The sequence below is a fragment of the Vulpes lagopus genome, chromosome 10, assembly GCF_018345385.1.
Source record: "Vulpes lagopus strain Blue_001 chromosome 10, ASM1834538v1, whole genome shotgun sequence".
Classification (NCBI taxonomy): Eukaryota; Metazoa; Chordata; class Mammalia; order Carnivora; family Canidae; genus Vulpes; species Vulpes lagopus.
This window is the reverse complement of record NC_054833.1, coordinates 42,613,959-42,635,949: the sequence shown is the minus strand read 5'-3', so window position 1 is coordinate 42,635,949 and position 21,991 is coordinate 42,613,959. Positions and strand designations below refer to the sequence as shown.

At 52.8% G+C, this 21,991-nt stretch overlaps 1 protein-coding gene across 2 annotated transcripts; it reads right to left on the bottom strand.

Annotated features, from left to right (window-relative positions):
* Positions 1-47: 47 nt before the first annotated feature.
* On the bottom strand, positions 48-21,957 carry PCSK7 (proprotein convertase subtilisin/kexin type 7). Of its 2 annotated transcripts, XM_041770635.1 has the most exons (17): positions 21,910-21,957; positions 21,631-21,775; positions 20,947-21,426; positions 20,263-20,397; positions 19,523-19,688; positions 18,306-18,396; positions 17,147-17,201; positions 16,600-16,738; positions 15,735-15,835; positions 13,093-13,260; positions 12,246-12,353; positions 11,707-11,809; positions 3,607-3,763; positions 2,962-3,056; positions 2,079-2,172; positions 1,740-1,857; positions 48-1,485 (listed from the first exon to the last, which is right to left on the bottom strand). In XM_041770635.1, exons 3-17 carry the CDS (start codon positions 21,412-21,414, stop codon positions 1,120-1,122), a joined length of 2,364 nt encoding a protein of 787 aa, XP_041626569.1. In that variant the 5' UTR covers positions 21,415-21,426; positions 21,631-21,775; positions 21,910-21,957; the 3' UTR covers positions 48-1,119. The 2 variants fall into 2 exon arrangements, with proteins under 2 accessions (XP_041626569.1, XP_041626570.1); XM_041770636.1 differs by lacking the exon at positions 21,631-21,775 and having other exon boundaries at positions 21,910-21,948.
* Between the last annotated feature and the right edge of the window lie 34 nt (positions 21,958-21,991).

Genomic DNA, 21,991 nt, shown 5'->3' with positions numbered 1-21,991 from the left:
CTGGCATTAGCTCTAGGAGGCGGAGGAAAGGATGGGGAAGGGCAGCGTTGCATGGAAGGTTTTTATTTTGGAAAAGCTGTGCAGAAAAACATTCAACCAAATGTGGCTGTGAAAAGAGAAACCCAAATCTTAAGCGTTAAAAAAACTTTTGATCAATCAACTAGCTCAGAAGAGGGGAGGAGGCCAATGCCGGGAGGCGTCACAGCCCGTCAGGCAGACGGCTGGCCTCCAGCGGGGAAGGCCATTTCCCTGAGCACTGTGCAGGGGAAGACAGGGCGGTTGGTCGCAGGGCTGGAGTGGCAGTGGCTGCCCCCGTCACAGTCCTGCCACAGACCGCCTCGTGAAGCCGCGCAGGCGCCGGGGACCCATGCCCATCCGCAGCTTTGCCAGGAGCATCGTACCGATCCTTCAGGATGGAGGGTGAGGGGCGCCGGGGAAGGAATCGGGGTGTGTTTGGGCTTGGCTTCTGATGGGGGCTAACGGAGGCAGCTGCTTTCAGGGCGAGTGCTGGGTGGAGGGCTAACTGCCATACCAGTACGTCTTAGGTTCCAGGCGTCTTAGGTTCCAGGCGTAGGCAGGGAGGGGGCGGAGGGAGAGGAAGAGACGGCTGTTTCTAGGTCCTGGGTCATTAAAAGGCAGGCATATAGCCACGGGCTCTTCCCAGCCTTCAGCCCGAGCCCTCTTCCCATGTGACCCAGTGACGTTTCTCCAGAGAGGCTCTTTTGGCCATCGCAGGCTCCACCCCGGCCGCTGGTGGGTGAGGGTCCCCGTGACCCACATCACTGGCTTGCCCAGGAGAAACGAGGTGGTAGGCCTGCCCCATGGGAGAGGCTGAGCACGTGTCCAAGACCTTCTCACCAAGAGCCCCTGCCCAGCTGGAGGAAGATCCAGTGGCTGTGGCCACACTGTTCTCCGGGACTCTTCCTGTCACTGCAGTTTCAGAAGGCCCTCGCCCTCCCGGAGTGAAGTCAGAGCGCGCTCTTTAGGCCTGTGGATTCCTGATGCTAGCATCACGGCTGCCTTCTCCCCAGAGCTCCCGGGACTTCAGAGCAGCCTTCCCAGCTTCCTTGGCTTCAGGAAGGAAGAGCTCGTCCCACGTTGAGTCTGTTAGGCCTTGGGTCAGCAAATCTGCTCCTCTTTCCCCTGCAACAGGTCTGGCGCTAGGTGATGATGAGGGCAGTTCAGGGTACTCCTGTCCTGGGATGGGCCCCAGTCCCCTGGAGCCAGCAGGTCTGGGGCAAGGGGATCAGAGGTGGTGGGAGGGCCCTCATGTTCCGTCTCCACTCCATCTGGATCCTTGCTGTTGCAAAGTGGCACTGATTCTAGTTCTGTTCCCTCTTCCCTGGCTTTTTGGCTTCGTTGGGGCCAGTGACAGGGTCCACTCCTACAAACTCGGTGAGTGGCCACGTTCCTCTGGCTCAGGTATATTTCCAGCATGTAGTAAACGGTCCAGAAGATGGTAAAACTGCCTACCAGCACCAGAGTCTGGGGAAAAGTCAAGCACCTAAGTTAGTGATGCTTTCCCAAAGCCTGTGGCTTTCCTCGGCCCAGAACGATGAACTCAGAAAAAGCCTGTCACCTTCCAGGGACTACCTCTCCCACCCTGAAGTACTCGCCCCAACCCAGGTCCTCCCAGCCCCTCACTTCTCAAGTCCCCTGGAGTACCCCAGCAAGGACTCGATCTGCCAGGACACTCCTGCTGGCCCACCCAGCTGGAGCTGGAGGCCAGGCCCTCGTACCTTGAGGGTGTTAGGGGTGATGGTATAACCATCTTCCTCGGGGATTTTCAGCCCAGGAGGGCAGGGCAGAGTGAAGCCATCATGCAGGTATTTTCCACTCATGGCACTTTCTAACAGTCTGTGGAGAAGAAAAGACATGAGGATGCCCTCCTGAACTTGTTCCCCCTCCCTTGGGCCCTCACTCCTCCTCCCACCTCAGGGCTGGAGAGAGGGAGGAAGCCTCATCACAAAAATGGGGTGGGGAGCTGTACTGTGGGTTCCCAGGGAGGTGGAGCTCCTTCAGAGGCCTCCTCCAGCCCCATGAGCAGCTTCCCCCTGGCACCTGCATCTGGCACCTACCTTTGCCTGTCCTTGATGTCTACTGGACTCCACACAGAGCCATACAGGGTCAGCTGCCACTGCCGGAGGATGCCAGGCTGGAGTGTCTCATCTCCTAGGGCAGCAAGTGGGGTGTCTGTGAGCCCTGCCCCTCCACTGGCCTTGCGAGCAGCAGAGGCCCTGCCCGCCCCACCCCCTAGGGGGACTGGAGCACACGATCTGCTGCAGTAGAGGCCTGTGTCCACTGACCAGGGCTTCTGCAGGTGTGCCTCACGGGGTGCCCTTAGGGATGGAGACTGGGAGGCTGAAAGGTCTAACTCTGAAGCAAAGAAGTTCTGCCTTTGTTTCTTTCATATTTTAGGGTTTCAGTTGGGATTTTGCTTGAAAAAAAATTTTTTTCCTACTAAATTAAAGAAAGGTTTGAAAACCACCAGTCTAGTGAATACCTAACTTGGCTGGAAGCCAGGAGAGTTGGGTTTGGTTTCCAGTCTCCTCTGGAATATTGTATGACCTTGTACCAGTCACTTCAGACCTTTGGGTGGACCTCAGTTTAAAAAAAAAAAAAAAAAAAAACAACAACCAAAAAATGGTGAAAATTAGTCCTGCCCTTACCTGCCTACCAGGGCTGGTCGAAGGATGGTTATATGTGAAAGAACTTGAAATGTGGTTTCAACAGGGAATTTTTGTTGCTATCCTGAGGAAAAATGGATCAGTCACTTCTCCAAGGAATATGAGAGGTAGTATCAATGAACAATTTCAGATTTCAGCACCCATATTTGAGATGGGATGTACTTCTTGGCATCTACCCTGTTGGTCCAATGGCAACCCTATGCATTCTCCACGGGATGGTCTCTGTGGGGGCTCTGTGCTCCAGAGGGACCAGACAGAAGGCAGGCAGGCTTACCTACATCCCTGACCATGAGTCTGTAAGTCCCCTTCGCTCTTTCCCCCCAGCACCGCACAGTGGAGAAGGTCCAATCATTGAAGCCGTTGGGATCTCTGTGGGGGGCAGGAAAGAGTAGAAAACTTGGAAGGCGTAGGGCAGGGCAAACTGACCCTTTGCCCACAAACATGATTTCCTCACTGCAGTAGCCGTCAAAACGTAGCAGTTGTGGCCTGAGCTACAGCCACTGGGGAGCGTGCCATGAGGGGTCCCCAAGAGCTGTCCCTTCCCCGGGGATCCCAGATGAGGGACTGGTGTCAACATGTCACAGTGGGAAAAGAAATGTCAGGCTGGGGAGCCTGACAGATCTAGGCTGTTACTTCCTCAGGCACTTACTAGCTCTGCGACTTACTTTCTCATTTGTAAAAGGAGGTTAAAGGCTCCTCTGCATAGTTCTTGTAAGAATTAGAGAAAATTTTGGTCAAGTACAGTGCTTGGCACATTGTAAGTGACTTATACAAAACGGGCAATGAATGGCTTCCAGCTGCCATGGTCAGCCCGTGCGGCAGAGCTCAGGGCAGGGCCAGCATCCACATCTCCTGTATCTTTTCCTTGCAAAGACCCTTGATGCAAAAAAAGCTCAAAGGTATGGACGGGTGTACGTACGAGTCCATGCTGCGGGGGGCGCCGATGAGGGACATCATGCCACTGGGGCAAAACAGTTTCAGCTCCAAGCTGCCGCGTCGTGGGTGAGTGATAGAGACTGTCACCGCCACGTGCTCCAGCGTCTTCAGCCCCGACATCTCCAGGTCCGTCCTGCTGACTGTGGGAAGTCAGGCTGGGCAGCTGGGAGACCAGCCCCATAAACACTTACGCCCTCACTTCATCCCAACACACACAAAGGCACATGCTCATTGAAGCCACATACAAATACCTAACGCAGCCCTAACTGCGCACGCGAATAAATGGATTGTCGTGGCTGCTGTCAAGGGGTTGACAATCTAGAGTCTCGTTGGGAAGGTAACATATTCAAGACACAATATAAGAACCAAACAGAGCAACTTCAACCATTCATTCACCCAAAAAATAATTTACTGAGTACCTCCTACATTTCAGGCACTGTACTAGATGCTGGGGATAGAAAGGTAAGTTGGACATGATCTCTGCCTTCTACCTGCAAGTGGAGAACGAGACGGTGTGAGGAGTACATAACTGATGCTAGAACAGAGAGGACCCAGATGGCTCTAGGCACATGGCAGGGAGATCTGCAGGAGGCGGCAAGGGACGGGTACAGTGTTGGCAGGCAGCGGTACAGCCCAGGAGGGGAGATGGCCCGAAGGTAGGGGTGGAAATGAATAAGTTCCATACGGAAGGCAGTACAAGTTTCTAAAAAAACTACTCAAGTGAATAAACCACGAGGAAATGATGCTGAATGAAAAACAGTCAACCTCACAAGGATACACAGTGCGTGATTTCCGTTGTGTAATATTCATGAATAACACAAGTGTGCAGACAGTTGCCAGATGGGTGGTTGCCAGGCACTGCACTGGGGATGGGGCCCAGGGCGTGGGCAGAGCCACAAAGGGTTGACACAGTGGGGCTCGGAGAGGCGGGCGTGGGGGTGGGGGCCTCTGGATCCTGGTTGTAGTGCTGGATACACGCTGGAGCCCCGTCCCCACCCCGACATACACACATACAAACAGGAGTGCCTGTCTGCCCGGGGAGATCTGACTATGCCCCATGGGTCATGGCAATGTCATTTTACTGGACTGGATACTGTATTAGAATTGTTTCAGACACCAACATGGGGAGTAGGGTGCATGAAACTCCCCCCAAACATTGCTTTGCAACCCCCTGTGAATCTATGGTTATTTCAAAACGAAGTTTAAGAAAAACACAAACTACTAAGGTGGAAGACTCAAGTGGGGAATATTAAAAAAAAAAAAATTAGGGGGCAAGGAGACAAAAATTCTTCCTAAAGCACTTCTTCCACTTATCCAACAGGCAAGGCGGAGACCAGCTCTCCACTTTCCGGTGAGAGGGTGGACGGCTGCCATGGGAGCAAGAGGAAGGCAAGGCTCGGTCGGGTCGGTGGCACCACTACTGTCTGCCCGTGGGCCTCCTACTCAGCCCCCCTCCGCTCCCCCCTGCTGCGCTCATAGAGGTGCACCGCCTGGTCATCCCCTGCCCCGCGGTGCTCCTGCTCCGAGGACCGCTGTCCCACGTCGTGACCTCATATTTTGGCCTCTTTGGTCTGCCCATGTCGGTGCCCCCTTCCACGACCACACCCTGGGCGTGGTCGTTAGCTGGGACTGCTTCACTTCTGAGTGGTTTAGAGACACTCATTGTGGGTTTCTTCAGATAAGCGATGCAAATGAATTGAAGACACATCAGAAGAGGAGTTGAGCAAAAACGCAGAGAAGCTCCCACACTTCTAGATCGCGTGTTGTGGTAAACACCCATCTCGACCTCTCTCCGGGCATAGACGTGGCCAAGTGTGCGTGCTCTTCCATTCCACCCGGCGAGTCTTCAAAGCCAGTGGCCCACCTTTTCTGAAAACAAGTACCTGCCACCTGTTTTCTCTCTCCCTTCTTGACCTCGTCCTTCACTTCCTGGCATTCCACCCAGCTCCTCTCCCCTAAGGGCTAAGATTCCCCACCGCTCAGCTCTCCAACACCCTCTTGTTTATGGTCTCAAGCTCCTTTGCTTTCTTTCCCTTTCACAGCAACTGGCTGGCAAGGGTCCAACATCAGACCAGCCCCATGATCCATCTCCTTGGCTGGATCGGCTTGTTTATGTCTCTACTACAGACAAAAAAAACAAAAACAAATAAACCCTCCCTCAACTCTTCACTTCCTTCTGCCCACCAGTGTTAAGAATGTGGGCTCTGGAGCCATCCACCCTGGGTGCATCCTCCCTAGCGCAGCCCTGTCCTAAATGTGAGAATCAGATTTGTTTCCTTAACTGGAAATCTTGGAGAGTAACACTACCTACCTCGTGAGGCTGGTTGGAGGATTGTATTAGTTCATACACGTCGAGCACTTAGAACAGTACCGAGTACTAAGACCATGTAAGTATCGGGTCGTATGTCTTTCCCTTTACTGGGAAACTTCTTGGAAAAGATGTCTACATTCACTATCTGCACTTCTTACCCTCCCATCCATTCTTAACATTTTTTCCATCAAGACAGTGTACATGGCTTCACAAGTCAAAGAGCAATTTCCTAACCCATTCCTCACCATCTTCATGAGCCACTCCACAGAAGCAGACGCTGTTTATTGCTTTTGGTTGTTTTCTTCTGGGACCTACCTTTGTTTCCAAATAGGCATGTGTGACTATTTCATGGTTTATCAGTTTTAGACACTATTTACTTCTGATTATAGCAGAGAAGGATTTAACACCATGCCCAGACCTTCTCTCTACCCTGCCCTCCTGTCCATCTTCTCAAAATAACTACATCACAAGTTTTAGTTAGATTAATATTTTGTTTTCTTACGTGGCCTTATAAATATTATATGGAATTTAGCCAAGGAGTATATAATGATTTCATTTTCTGAACAATTTGCTGGTTACCCTCTGGAGTTAATCATTGCCCTGTTCTTTGGTTTACTTAAATTCGTTTCCCCAGCTCTAATTTTTCCCAAACTGCACGAAAGAACCACATAACCTCTCTGAGTACTATTTCTTCAAATGAACAAACAGATCAGAGGCTCCCTCGGTGCTACTTTCCCCCGTGCCTCCAACCTGGGTTCCCAGGCTCCTGTTCCTATCTGCTGCGCTGCCACTGCGTTGGGGCCTCCCTGTCCTTCTGCTTCCTCTCAGTCTGCACGCCCTTTCTCTATCCCCCATCTTTTCTTTTTTTTTTAAAGACTTTATTTATTCATGAGAGACACACAGAGAGAGGCAGAGACAGAGACACAGGCAGAGGGAGAAGCAGGCTCCCTCATGCAGGGAGCCCGATGTGGGACTCAATCCCAGGACTCCAGGGTCTTCACCCTGGGCTGAAGGCAGCGCTAAACTGCTGAGCCACCCGGGCTGCCGTATCCCCCATCTTTTCCTTCCCCTGGTTTATCCTTCCTTGTGGAATCACTGCCTCTACTGGCAGTTTCAGACATAGAGAGCATGAACGAGACTTGCAGGTCTGAAAGTATCCTTATTCGACCTTCCCACGTGATAATTAGTTCCGCTGAATTTTAGCGACTGCAACCATCCTCAGGGTTTGGAAGTTTTCTATTCTTTGTTTTTTCAAGTGAGCAGTGATCTCTATCAGCTTTAAAAGCCAGTTGGAGGGTCTAAGCATGGGTGGAACCTTATACTGGGGGGCTTCCCTAAGGACTGGCTTGGCACCTGACGGGTTTGTGGAGGAGCCCTCTGTATCTCTATCTCCAAGTCTTTCCATGAGGGATCCTCCTACTGTTCTAGAGAAGAGCCTCTGGATCTCCTGGCTGCCAGGGCCTTGGGATCTGGGCAGCTGGCTTGGAGGGGAGAGTCCCCCTCCCCCTGTACCCTCCTTGGCTCTGGAGAGCAAAGTTTCCCACTCCTGCCAGGACAAGGAAGGGGCATCAGCTGGCTGCCAACGAAGGGAGAAGGTGCCTAGGAGTCTATCTTTTCAGCGATTCCCTATTTTTCGCCTCATACCTCATCTCTGTCTCTTGGAACATATGGGACCTCCAAATCCTGAGCCTTTTGGGATTCTGTGGCATGAAGGGGCTTGTTTCTTAGTATCGCCTTTGCAGGTATTTGGTATGCAATTTTCTCAGCCCTGCTCACTTCTCCATTCATTTGCCATCTTCCAAAAATTTGATGAAATCTCTCATTGGTTCTAGTCTCTCTCCCATTCTCTTTGTCCTTGTGCTTATGCCATTTTTATTCCTTTATTCTTATTTTGGTGAGGTTTTGGGAGAAAGCAGAAGTAAAAGAACATGTTCAAGCTGCCATCTTTAACCGAAATCTTCTATCCCCATGAATTATTCAACCAGGTGTGATTGAATGTTGGCCCCTATGAGTACACAGGCAGTTCTCCAGGTAACCAGGGACCTGTGCGGCAAACAGAAGGCTGCCCCTCCGTCTTGTCTCCTTGCCCTCTCTCACTGAGATGGCCCGAATTCCAAAATTCCTGTGACACTCTCCTCCTACCTCCTGGCCCATTTCATCCCTCCCCTTTTTCTTCAGAAGTGTCTTTCCTTGGACTACGCCTTTAATGCAGTCTGTGTTCTGGGTCCTCTTTTATCCTTTGCCTGCCAACCCTGGGCAACTTTCTTCTCCTTTCCTCTGCCTTTACTGGTGACTCCCAAACCATTGCCACCAGTATGGACCTTTGAACTTATGTTGTCAACCACTTTCTGGATATAATCTTTAGATGTTGCCCAGAAGCCTCCAATACAGCAGAGCCAAATTCCCGGCCTCAGTTCCTCATACTCCCCAGTCCTTGTCCAGATCTGTCCTTCAGCCTGGGCTCTTCATCTCATTTGATGGCATCACTATCTACCCAGCTGCTCAAGCTCAAAAACTTGTAAATCGTTTTATATATTAAAAAATATAAACGGGGGCTCCTGGGCAGCTCCGTTGGTTAGGTGTCTGACTATGGCTCGGGTCATAATCCTGGGGTCCTGGGATCAAGCCCCACATCAGTCTCCTTGCTCAGCTTCTCCCTCTCTCTCTGCAGCTCCCCCTGCTGTGCTTGTTAGCTCTCTCCCTCTGTCAAATAAATAAAATCTTTAAAAAAAAAAAAAAGGCTTTAAAAATATAAATGCACATATAAATTTATTTATATATACATTCATATATGGGTGTGTGTATATATACATATATATATATGTATATATACACACACACATACACATATATTCTTACTAGAGAAAATTCCAGGCACATATAAAAAATAGAACAGATGTTCTCAATACCTAACTCCAATACTTATCAACACATGGCCAATCTTGTTTCATCAATGGTCCCCACTTCTTCCCCTTCCCAGAGTCGTTCGATGGCCTCTCCAGGCACCCTGTAATCTTACCAGTAGAGACAGAGTATGTAGGTCTAAAAGACAAGGGATTGTTCTCCTTCACCTTTCCCTACCAGCAATTGGTGACAACTTATCTCAAAGGCTCCCCACACACAGCCTTCCTGGTCTGGTCCAAACTCCCCCCCCCGTGACACACCCGGTTCTATCTGGTCCTGCTCCTCATGCCCCTGCCCCAGCTCTACCATGTGGGCTCGCGGTTCCCCAAAGCTCCACTGACTCTGCAGGTGTGGCCTCCGCTGTCTGGATGTCCTTCTCCTCACCTCTTCTCCTGGCCAGCTACATGCTGGAATTCTCGTCAGTCCCTGGCTCCTCCAAGAGCCCTCCCGTCTTCCCCAAGCAGGAGTCATCTCTCGGTGACACCGGTGTCATCTCTCTACCGCAGCCGGGGCCACCTTTCCCCCACTGTGAGCTCCTGAGGGCAGGGATCCTGTCTTATCTCTGAATCCCCAGAACTTAATACAGTGCCTGGAATGAGGCGCGTCTCACGTTAGCAGAATGAATGAGTGAATCAATCAAGAGACATTCCAGAGAAATATGTGAAAGACTCCAGTGCAGGGGGAAGGACAGAGGAAGACCTGGGGAGAATCAAGGGATCCGGTGGGGGGTGGGGGGGGGGTGGCTGACAACTCCAAAGCTTCAAGTGTGGTGGCAACGGCTCTGGCAGAAAATAGGAGACACTGGAAAGCCAGCTGGCTCTAAGGGGGTGACAATGAAATCTAAAATGTTGCATGTATGACATGACTTCTGCTGGTGGAATATCCAACAGCACATGGTGACGTGGGGATAGAAAGCTCATTGCAATGAACTGAGTCTTCTGTGGCAGAGAGAGTGGGTGATACAAGTGAGCAAGGCTTTAGCTAATTGACTTTCAAGGGTTCCAGGTCAGAGGCAGGCAGGGACTTGTTTCCTAGTAGGGAACCACTGAATTGAATAGCACAGCCGGAGAACATTTCCATCACTGTGGAAAGCTCTGTTGGACGCCTGCTCTAGAGTCTCAGTAGTAGCTCGCCTCTACTCCTCTTGTGGCACGGTCAGCCCCCTCCACCTTACAAAAAGTTCACTCTGAGCCCTCAGACATCTTTCAAGTCCTGCCAGGTCTTGCGGGGAAAGACCAAAGTTTGGCCACGGGGGCATGTTTCTGGACAGTCTAGGGCTGAGCTACCCTAATCTCTGTTAACTAGACTCTCTTTAACCTCCGGGCACACCCACGAGCTTGCGCTTTCTGTCCTGTCTTCTCCAGGGGGGTAAATGGAGTCACAAGAGGGAAGACACCCTTGCTGACCTCAGAAATTCGCAGCTGCCCTGCCCACTACGCTCCACACTAGCAAAACTCAGAGTCTACACCTCCCTTTGCTTTCTCCTCTCTTTCCACTACCCCCATTTTCCACTCTTCTTGGCCCAGGACCATTTGTCCTTCCTAGTGACAAACAAGCGGTTGCCAGGGAGGCTGGTCTTGCTTACTGGAGCAATGTCCCCCGGTCAGTGGGAAGAAGATGGTGACGAGGCTGGGAAGGCCCCCAACCCTCTTTGAAGTCAACTCCCATTTGATAAGTGTGACTACAGGTCACACTGTTACTTAAAGGACAGTCGGAGAGTCGCGGATGAGTCGTCCAAATTAGAGGGCACACTATCTCCAGGACCTGTCAGTACAGATCCCGGGGGGGTTCCGACTGAACTGCATTCCTAGGAATGTTCCTGCACTTCTCTGCCTTGGCCGGTGCCCTTTCCAAGATAGCATTCCTTTTACGGAAAGTGCGATGAACCAGGTCCATGGATTTCCTTCCACGTAGAGGGAAGCTGGGCAAGTGCTGGGCACGGTTAGGGAGACAGAAAGTGGAACCCTTCTCAGGGGAACCTCCACCCAAGGGAAGCTGCCCCTGCCCTTCTGAGCTCCCTTCTTTGGCCATTCCTCCTCTTGTTCTTGCTCTGGTTTGATCACTTTCTAGGATCAAACCAGAGTGGCTGAGGACGGAGTTCTAATTTGGGCCCCAAACATGGCATGCTTCGATCTTCACAAAAAATAGCAAAACAACTCTGCCTGTCAAAATTCCTCAAGGGAAAAAAAATAAAATCCTCCTCGGAGCTAGAAGTAGGGAAACTCTCACACGGGAACTCGGGGGAATCTGCTGACAGATGCCAAGCATTGTCACCCAGCTTCCCTCTTCTCTGGGCAGGGGTTCAATCTCAGTGCTCGACACAAACCACACCTCTGACTTGCAGAACTTCAGACAGTACCACTGACTCTGGGTGTGACGGGAGGTGGGGGCAGGGGGCAGGCAACTACACCCCAGGGAGACACCCAGGTCCTCCTGTCCCACCCCAAACAGCCCATCTGACTTCTGTATTAGACAAGCCGGAGAATCAAAGGAAGAAATTCATTTACTTCATCCAGAGGCCACTAGGCCGAAGAGAATTGCCTGGCAATTCCTGGCATGGAAGTCAAAGAAGCATCTTTCAAGCCCTGCCTCGTCTGCTCGGTCCCAACACCACTCCTCCCCCACACTGTCCTGACTGGTTGCTCAGCAGCTCCTACCCACTACTAGTAACTCAGGAGAAAGGTCTTATTCAAGCAGCCAGAGGCCAGCCAAGTCAGAAGCAGCAACATGTCCTAAAATGGTCAAAGAAAACTCCACAGGTCTGGCTGGAGCTCAGCTCCTAAAGGCAGGGACGATGAGTTTAACTTCCCCATCACCCCGCCCCAAACCTCATGCCCCAGATTAACCCCCTTTCTGCTGACTACTTACCATTCCACAGGACCTCCAGTGAGTGGGGGGACAGCGGGATAGCCTTGTTCTCTTTTAACACAGGGCTGACATAGGAAGCTAAGTAAGGGACAGAGGTCCAGATCTATTAAAGGAAAGGGATGGTGGTGAATGAATAGGATGGACCACACACACTCATCAACTCGATCCTCAGGGCCCAGCCCTTCTTCTCTCTCCTCATCACTTCCTTTCACTCTTGAGGCTCTTGATGACCCTCAGGAGTACTCCCCGTGGCACCAAAACAAGGAACCAGAGGAAGTGGCCGTGTCCAGGGTGGAAGAGGAGAACCAGAGCCCCCTGAGAGCCCCAAGCCATACTCTCTACCAACAGTTTGGAAACTTCAATGATAATGTTGCACCTGCTTCTTTGTTTGAAAAATGGGTATCGGCTGGCATGATGGTAAATGAAATGAAGAACATTTATTAAGTACCTACGACGTGCCAGGCAAGGTTTTAGGCACTTATGGCCCCCTCCCTCAGCCACCCCATGCAGGGGTCCCTGCCCTGCCAACACCTGTTCACCTTGGCTGCATTAACGAGTCTCCAAGCATTGAGCAGGCCAAACCCATGCTGGTGGCTGTGGCTGAAGCCTGCCTCATTGGTGACCCAATCTGCACGGCGATCCTCATACTGGGAGAACAGAGGTCCTGGTTAGTCTTGGGGGCTCCCAAAGTATAGCTGATGCTTGAACAATTCAAGGCTTACGGGTGCCAGCCCTCCTCCCCCACAGCTGAAAATCCATCTCTGACTTTTAACTCCCCAAAACTTAACTATCAATAGCCTGCTGTTGACAGGAAGCTTTACTGGCAAACAGTTGATAAACACATATTTTGTATATTATATCCATTATATATTGTATTCTTACAGGAAAGTAAGCTAGAGAAAAGAAAATGTTATGACGAAAATACATTTACAGTGGATCCATGCATTCAGACTCATGCTGTTCAAGGGTCAACTATAACATCAACAACCTAACTCTGGCTTCCTTGCTGACCCTGCTGGCTGACCCCATCCAGACTCTCCCACTAAGGCAACTAGGAACGGGTTCCCCAAGGAGAGCTGGGACAAAAGGGCAAAGCCCCATGACATCACCACCCCCATGGCTTGCTCCAAGAGAGGGAGCCAAGCCCCGGAGTAAAGGAGCCCAGAGGGCTCTTCTGCAGGTGAAATGGCATAGGTAGGACAGGGACGGATGAGTCTAGGCCCATGATGGGGTCCCCATACCTGTTCTATACATAGGTAGCTCTGTAAAGCATTTGGCACCTCACTTTTGGGTGAGTCTGAAGCCTCTCACTCCTTGCAAGTGCTTGGGAGCAGAAACTCTGGGTAAAGTGGGGCCAGGCCATGTGTCTGGCTGCCAGGGTCTCACCTGGGTGGCCGTGAAGACGATGATGTGCTGGACGTCACGCCATGTGAGGCAGGGCCGCACCTGTAGCATTAGGGCGATCATACCCGCTGCCAGGGGGGCTGCGGCTGAGGTCCCCGTGTGGCCTTCAGTGCAGCCTGTGCCCTTCTGTAGGTCCCAGTCAGTGGTCACCTTGGGAGTGGGTGGGGGAGAGGCTGGGTTAGGCACGGAGCTCACAGGTGCTGCGCAGAGAGGGGGAGGGGATGGCCGCTCAGAACAAGCCTCAGGGGGGAGGCCAACTAGCAGGTCAGGACAAAGGACAAGCTCTATAGAACTGAGAAAAGACGAATAAAGACTAAAGAGGTACCCAGGAGGGTCTGGCTGCAGGAAGAAAGATGGAGCTGTGGGGAAGGCCTCACAGGCGGGTGGAGGGCAGCTTCCTGATTCCTGCTACTCTAATAACAGTTTCCCAAATTCCCCATTCTGACCCTGCACCCCCCACAACTGTGCTAGACAGAGGAAGTGGCAGGGTGAGCTCCCGGGCCCCAGCTGGAGCTGAGACAGCAGTGACGGCACCATTCAAGGAAATCCAACTTGGCAGCTCAGCGACAGGGGCTGGAGTGACATCAGTGTGAACAGAGGGAGTGTGTTTCCAGGGAGAGGGAACAGGGCCCCTGCCTGCCCCGTGGGCTCAACATGGGCTGTGTCTACACTGCCTGCCCACCCTGGCCCCAACTGCCTCTGGGCTCTGGGCCCCATGCCTCAGGATGGTTCCCATGAGCCTCCCTTCTCTACCTGTGGTTCTCAGGTAGGAGGCAACAGTGGGGGGAGGGTGTGTGTGTGTGGGGGGGGTTCCCTGCAGGAAGAGATGGCATCAAGTTCTTTTTGTGCTCTAATTGGTCCTGGTGCTACAAAGGGTTTGCCTACGTCTGCTCTATGATAGCCCTTTGGATCTAGGACATTGTCCCAGTGTTAAGGCTAAGCACTTTTTTCTCCCAGGCTTCTCTCTAGGGCAGATATCAGGGCACTAACTTCTGCCAAGAACTGTCCTTTCTCCATTGTCCTCGCTGCTTCCCTCCTAGCTGTCATAGCAGCTGCCGAGAGATGCAATTCTCACCCAGGTGCCCTGCGCTCCCACAAGGAAAGGGGAAAAAAACCGCCAAGTTGTAGTCTCAGTGAGACTGGGGAGGCTGGTCCATGCCAGGGAGCAGACTGGGTTTTTTCCTGTTAAGGAAACGGCGTCATGGGGACAGTCTCACGTGGGCTGTGAACATGCCAACGTTGGCAGGAGACCCCCGGGAAAGCCCAGGGAGGCGCCCCAGGCACCCAGACGGTGGGCAGCACAGGCTCCACGCCCTGCACTGGGGAGACCACTCCACTGAGCTGGTCACCCAACAGAAACTGGCAATGGGGGTTTCCCAGGCAGGGATGTCTAAAAGTCAGGAGTTTGGCCGAACTAAGTCTCTCTTCATATCTGGACAAGTCACAGTTCAGATGGAAGGTGGGGTGGGGGTGAGAAGTGGAGGGATTAGGAGGACATCCAGGTGCTGCAGTGTAAGAGGAGTGACCGTGCGGTGAGTGGGGTGAATCCCCCAGTTTCTGCCAAGGCGTGAGGAGCACAGTTTGCTCCTGTTCTTCCTCCTTACCCAGCCTGGCCTGGGGTGGGGTGCCCTCTGAACCTGACCCATGACTGCTGGGCACAGCCTCTCTGGCATGTTTACTTTATCCCACTCCCTGTTCCTTCTCCCCTGGCAGGGGTGGGAGGCTGAGGGCCAATGGCACAGGGCCTTGGAACAATGTGTTGGCCAGAAATCACTTATTGGCAAAACAAAATTTCAGTTTTGGAAAATGAATCCAACCCAGCAGATGACAGAGTGGCCTGATTCCCAATGGCTCTGGAGAAACCTCCAGTACCTAGGCCACTGAAGAAGCAGGACACTCCCGAGGCTCTAGCCCAGCTCTTCCATGGAGCTTACTGACTATTCTGGTCAGCAGGGGCAGGCACGAAGCTCTGGGGTCACAGTCCAGAGACCTGGCCTGAACCTGCTGGGATGGAGCTGAGCCAGCCGTCAGTGTAGGCATTGGACCCTGAATTCTTTAAAAGGTTCCACAACTTGAGAAGCTCCACTTGCCTGCTCTGATCTTCTATTTGATATGGCTCCAGTTCTAGCTCCAAGGAAAGAACTGTTTCTTGGGCTGACAAGAGACATTTCCCGGACTCCTTTTCCCGCCCATCCCATAAAGAGAACCACTAGCTTTACTCCCAACGAGGAACGTGCCCAGAACTCACAGTATTTACAGAAGAGCCAAAGAGCAATGGAATGCAGATTTCTTCCTAAGCCTATAGGAATTTGCCAAAGCCCCAATTCTACCAGAGGAAGACATTTCAAAAGAGTTCTTTAATCAGAGTGACGCTTAGTAGTTCCTATGACAAGATGTATATTTGTAAGTTAAAATTTTAAAGGTAAAAACCATTTACAGATTTATTTTGAGTCCTCAGCTCTGATTTTCCAACAGTGGCATACCCTTTTGAGACCCAGACCTGCTAGGGAAGAGGACTTGAAGGGTGGCCCAGGGAAGCAAGGAACAGAGAAATACGGCTGTGCTGCCTGGGACAAGTCTTCTGGGCGCAGGGGCAGGGAGTGCGGGGCCCAGGAGGCACTCACGATGCTCCGGAGCATCTTGTCCCCACCACTGAACGTGACCGCCAGCATGGAGGCACATTCCTCAGCATAGAAAGGCATCCGTCCCTCTTCATCCACAGCACCTGGGGACAGAGTAGAGGAGATGAGAGCTGAAGCCTGATGAAATCACAGTTATCCAGGAGCTGCCCTGAGTTTAAAAACTGATCCCTGTGGCTCCAGTGCCTCAGCGCACACACACTCCTCACCTGAATAGGCAACTTCAAATGGCAGACAGTGTTCTGGGCCCTAACACCATTCTCTCAGTAGGCTCCCCGGTAAAACTGGGGGTGTTCCACTTCTGCATCTACTTGTCCACCCACACATTCATCTTCCTTGATGTTTTTTAACTTATTATTTATCAACTGTGAGTCCCACACTGTGAGAGGCATTGGGGCCTCATGGCAAAGGCCAGAGTGTTTATCTCAAAGAGCTGAAAATCAGGGAGGAAGTTGGGCAAGTGAATAAACACGGCTGGGCAGTGGATGCTATGGTAGGGGTCACGGGTACGGGGCATCTAATTCACGCTCGGGGGTGTCAGAGAAGCCTTCAGGCAGGTGGCCAGTGGCCCATGTTAAGAGAGGCTGCAGCAGAGGCCTAAGCAGATGATGCGCTGAAAGTGTTTCCAGGGTACAGTGACATCTGAGGGAGTCCCGAGATCCTCTGAAGCAGGGCTACTCCCTCCTAACTGCAGGACCCTGGAGAGAAGATCGTGCTCATACAGTTGGATAGACATCCCGGAAGCCAGGGCACCCCAAAACACAACCCCTCCACTATTGAGTCCCACATACACTCCTCACTACAGAGTGACACACGCGCATGCTCATGCACACAGCCGCCAGGCTGCTACCTATGGTGACAGTGTAGATGGAGTTGGCATAGCCGTCATAGTTGCAGTTGTCATTGTGCTGGCCTCCGTTGCCACTGGCCACCACGAAGATGCTCCCAAAGCCCCGGCGGCCAGCAATCACCCCATGTTGCAAGGCGGCCTGAAGAGCAAAAATGTCCTGGGTCAGCCAAGGAACGCCCAGAAAAGGAACCTCTACTTTCCATACCAACAACTCTTCCTCTTCTAGAAAGAAAAGGGAAAAAAAGCCCAAAGGCACTGGAGCAAGGGGGAATCGCCTGGGCCCAGTGATGGGGGGAGGGGACACAAGCACAAAACCAAAGGGAACAGCTCAAGGTATCCTTCCACTTCTCCAAGAACTAGTGTCCCCTGCACTCTCCACCCCTAGGTTATGAGGACTTGCCCAAAAGGAGGTGGTAGGGCTGGATGACAGGAGTCTGGCACCACAGATGGGGGGGGAGGGGGCGAGTAGGGTAGGAAAGGCCGTGGCTTAGAGCAGTTCTAGGACCCGAATGGAGAAGGCCTCTCAACCTTCATGCAGTTCAGTTACCTTTCCAAGCTGATGGGGACCATCCACTGTCTTCCCATCATCATCTGGGCCCCAGCTGTTGAGAAATACCCAGAAGGAAGAGCCAGAGCCACGCTGCAGCTACCCATAGGCCTCCCAGTCTCAATACTCCCCACCCCAGTCTGGAGTCTTCCTGTCTCCCCAGGGGTTCCAGTTCAATGATCCAGCCCTTGCTCCAAAGTGGAGAACAGAAGTATGTGATAAGGCTCTTTTTTTCCTTAGAAACTTTCCCAGCTTAGGACTACTTTCACCGGTCCCTAAACATCCTTCCTCAGGTCCTAGGGAGCAGGGGATGATACATATTGGTTGAGAGGGACAGGTGGCCACCATCTCCTGATGAAGAGAACTCAGACCAAGCTTGATGGCAGAGCACCCACAAAGGAAGCACTCCATCTGTAGCAATTCCTGGGTCTGAGGAGTTCTCTAAACCTTCTTTTTTTTTTTAAGATTTTATTTATTTATTTATTCATGAGAGAGAGAGAGAGAGGCAGAGACATCCAGGCAGAGGGAGAAGCAGGCTCCATGCAGGGAGCCCGACGTGGGACTCGATCCCAGGACTCCAGGATCACGCCCTGGGCCGAAGGCGGTGCTAAACCGCTGAGCCACCTGGGCTGCCCACTCTATACCTTTTCTAAGGGAAATGTATCCTGTGGGTGATGTGCTTTTGAGGGAGGTGCTGGTTGGGGGAAAAAGAGATGCCATCGGTGTCATGAGGGCTGCCTAAACTCAGTTTCTCCCTTTTTCAGGAACCACGTCCCCATCCCCTTCCCAACCATCACCAGAGCCTGAAGCTGCAGGTGCACTGACACGTGTAGGGTCGCGGGAATGGGTGCAGGGCCATTTGGCTCAACTGTGGTCAGAGAGGAGCCCTGAGGAGCTCCTGAAACAAACACACATGGGGCCGACTGCCACATTCCTCGTGTGGCAACCTGGTCACTGGGGTGACGTGGGGCTTAAGACTGAGAACCCAGCAGCCAGGGATCTGGAGAAATCAGAGCGATGAACTCCTAGGGTGAACCCAGGGAGAGGACCCCCAGCAGGGACCTGCCCGAGGCAGCCCATCTTGCCATTCCGCTGTTGGAGGCTCTGTGCCATGTGCTGGAGCCTCGGGTTCCCTCACCGTGTTCCTGGCTCTCTTTACCTGCAGCTGTAGATGTCATTGATCTGATAGTGTTTGTTGAAAGCCACGGCCTCCATGCTGTCCGTGAGGGGCCCATCCAGCACCCGGATACCTAGGCAGTGAAGGCCACATCAGCTCCTCAACCACTCTGGTCCCTCCCCCATCCCTGACCCGATGAGGAGCTGAGTGGTGAGGAGCCACACGTGGAGACTTTTCCCTCCGAGCGTTCTTGTATCTTTGGAAAGATGTTCTAAAAAAACCAGAATGTTTTTTTACGTAATGCTAAATCTTAGATTTTCAGGATCATGTGGTCTGGTGGGAAGAAGCCTGGGCTAGAATGGAGGTAGCCAAGGTTCCCTGACTTGCATCCTTAATCACGTAAAGAAGCACCGCTATGGTGCCTGACACTCAGGTGTTCAATAAGTGGTACGTGTTACTGTTACTGCTCCACGGATGCCTAATTTCACCCTCTCAAATGGGCTGGGTCACATCCTGGTGACCACGCGGACAAATGGAGCTTTCTGAAGGGACTTGGGGCCTGAAGCGGTCTGGCTCACTCCGGAGCTCTTACGGAGAGGGCTGCTGACCTCTGCTGGAGTGTAAGAGGAATGCAGCCTGTTTTCAGTCTGTGGGTTCCAAGCACTCATGAGGAGTCGGGGAGGGCTTCCCCGTTCACACCCTTCACGTCTTGCCTTGACGGACAACGTCTGGGAGAAGGAGCCTCAGAACAAGCTCCCGTGGGGGCCAGAGCTGCTCAGCTCTCTTGAAAGGAGGGAGCACAGATAGCAAGCATCAGAGGGGCTGGGTGCTGGAGAGCTGGGAGGTGTGAGGGGAGCCTCCACAGACATACAGGGACAAGGAAGAAAAGAAGGTAAAAGGGTACTTGGGGAATTAGGAAAATACAAGTATAACCCAGGCAAGGAAAAGGAGTCATTGTTACAGTGAGCTGGGTTATTTGATGGGACATAAATTGATCAGAAAAAGGGGGGAGGTGACGGAGCACTTGGGGCTTGAGGAGGCCTCCATCCTCCTCAAGGGATGGAGGGACAGGACCAGTCCCACTCTCATCTGTTTTATATAAGGTTTGAGGCTAATGACGTGTTTGAAATACCACTGCACTGATGAAAATCAGTGAACTGATGTGTCCTACAAGACACCTCTGGACTTGAGGGAAGGACAGGCAGTGAGTGAAGACTGTCACTACAGGAGAAGCCCACCTAGGCTAGACCAGAAGGTACCTGCGATGCGGCTCCCGTATGCCACTCCCACTGCACAGAAGCTGTTGTTGGGCACAGCGGCGATCTCCCCGGCACACCTCGTGCCATGGTGGTTGCCATTCTCCACGTCTGGGTGTGGCATAGGGTCAGGGTCATTGGAGTTGAGATCATAGCTGCCCTCGGGGCTCTGAAACATAGTATGTGGGGGGTGACATGTGGTCATTCACAAGTCTTAAGGGGTCAGGACCTGGAGCTCAGGGAGAGAGGAGACCTGGGAGAAATTGGGACACTGGGGGTCCTAGCCAATGCAACAGGCCCATCTCTCTCTCAGGATGCAGATTTGAGAAAAGGACACATGGGGCACAAAAGAAGGTCTCAGCAAACTTCTTTCTTGACTGTTACAACAACGGGTCCAGGAGACTACTCCATGGCTTGGGAGGTCCAGGATAAAAGAGACTTAGAGCTACCTAAATCTTGGGAAGAGGAACGTGCTCAGGGTTTGTGTGGAGGGGGAAGTTGCCCACAGGGGCCACTCCTTACTCCCTAGGGCAGGGAGCAGCAACCAGAACCAGGAAGTGCCACCTGGAGTCCCCTCCCTGCTTCATAGCTGCCAGACTGGAATGCTGGCTGGAGGAAATGCCAGCCCACGTCCCAGACCCTTTTGTGTGGCCGAGGGACCCCTAAGAAAGGGGCCAGGCTGAGGCAGTGTCCCGAAGGAGGTAAAACATGCGAGTCAGAGGGGGTGTTCTAGGGCCACTCACATAGTTGGGTGCAATGTCTTGGATAGTGTGCTCCACTCCATCATCCACCACCACCACGGTCACCCCTCGCCCAGTTACATTGCGTTCCCATACACCTGTCACATTGATGTCCCGGCCGGGGCTCCGCCGGTTGTTCTGCGGGAGACACAGGGTCAGGAGCTCTTCCCGGAGCCCTGGGAGCCCAGGGACGCACAACATAGTTCACACAACTCACACACAGACAAGTTAGAGCAGCAGTCCCTCTGCCCTCTTGGCCACGATCAAAAAGCCAGATGGTGGTTATAGTTGGGGACAGAGGGACAAGTGAGGGCTTTGCCACAACCCCGTTCTCCAGGAAGGCCAGACATTATTCACCGGCAATAAAAGTTATTAATTCACTTATCCTAACCAGAATGCCACAAGGTACGTATTGTTACAATCTCCACGTAAGTGGCAAAGCTGGATTTGAGCCCAGGCAGCCTGGCCCTGCACCCACACCCTAACCTCTGCAGTCCCCTGGCTCCGCAGAAGTGAGCACAGGGAAGGGGGAGCCTGAGGGCCAAATGTGGTACTGAAGCCCGCAGAAATGTCTCCTCAGGCAAAGGAAGAGAGCAATGGGAGAAGAATACAGTCAGAAGCCCGCTAAAGAAGAGAGCACCCAGACCCTATCCGCCTGACGGCTGACGGCGGCAGGGCCACACTCACCAGGTGCCACTGCTGTGGGTACTTGGGGTCATTGAAGTGGACGCTGCGCTTGGCCCGCTTGAGCAGCCTCTGCTCTGAGTGCCAGCGCACAGCTTCGTGCCTGGCTAACACAGTCTCCGCCTGCTGCCGGAGGGCCTCCACCTGCTGCTCCTGCTGGTGCCCAGCTGGCTGGGTGAAGAGGTAGTAGCCCTGGAGCTCCCCGATGCGCCCAGCATTCAGCAGCCCCGCTGCCTGGGCCAACGCATCTGCCTGCTGTTCCAGAGTCTCTTCCTGCCCCTCGCCTTCTAGGCTGTCCAGATGCACAGCCCAGCTTAGCCCCCCTGGACCCTGGGCTCCAGGCCTGTCTGTCTCTGCCAGACCCATGACCCAGGGAACCAGCAAGAAGAGCCCGGCTAACTCCAGCCAGAGGTGGGTGGGTAGGCCCAGGGGGGCATCCGAGTGTGGCACTTTCTGCCTCCCCTTCGGCATCAGCGCAGTAGGCTGCAGACAAACAGACAGCACATCAGCAACCTGTGTGGGTATCTACGGGGAGACCTGGCCACCAATGTGTCACACCTAGAAGCCCCCAATCCACTCCTTTTAAAATTTTAAACATCTGATCCTCTCTTTTTATTCATGTTTATTCTTGAGCAACGGGAACTAACTCCCCTCACCCCCCACAGTGGGGTGTGGGCCAGTACTAACCCCAGTGGACACCTCCACAGCAGGATGGCAATCGCCACCTCACCAGATAATCAAGCAGACCATCCAACCGCTCACAGGCAACATGCTGCTCTTTGCCGCTGTTGCCCTGAAAAGGGCTCAAAAGTTGTATCGCTCCCGTAGGTTACTGGCGGAAACATGATTACTCTTTAGAAGAGACGTTCCTCCCTTATTTAGAGGGGACATAAGTCTTTCCCCAGGTGACCTCTCAGTCCAGTTGTCCTCCAGGCCGACTCCCCACAATGGCGCCCACAGTCCTACCTGGACTCTGTGTGAGGTTGAGCTCCTGGTCTGGCTAACCACCTCGGGGGCGCGGCGCGGGAGGTGCGTGCGGGGCGGGCGC

Bases quoted from the DNA above. Each gene is read 5' to 3' on its own strand.
- PCSK7 (XM_041770635.1), bottom strand. From the start codon at position 21,414: ATGCCGAAGGGGAGGCAGAAAGTGCCACACTCGGATGCCCCCCTGGGC. The intron at 13,261-15,734 runs GTGAGTGCCTCC...CCCACTCCCAAG, and splicing joins ACAAGATGCTCCGGAGCATC to GTGACCACTGACTGGGACCT. The intron at 3,764-11,706 runs GTAAGTAGTCAG...GACTTCCCACAG, and splicing joins ACTGGAGGTCCTGTGGAATG to TCAGCAGGACGGACCTGGAG.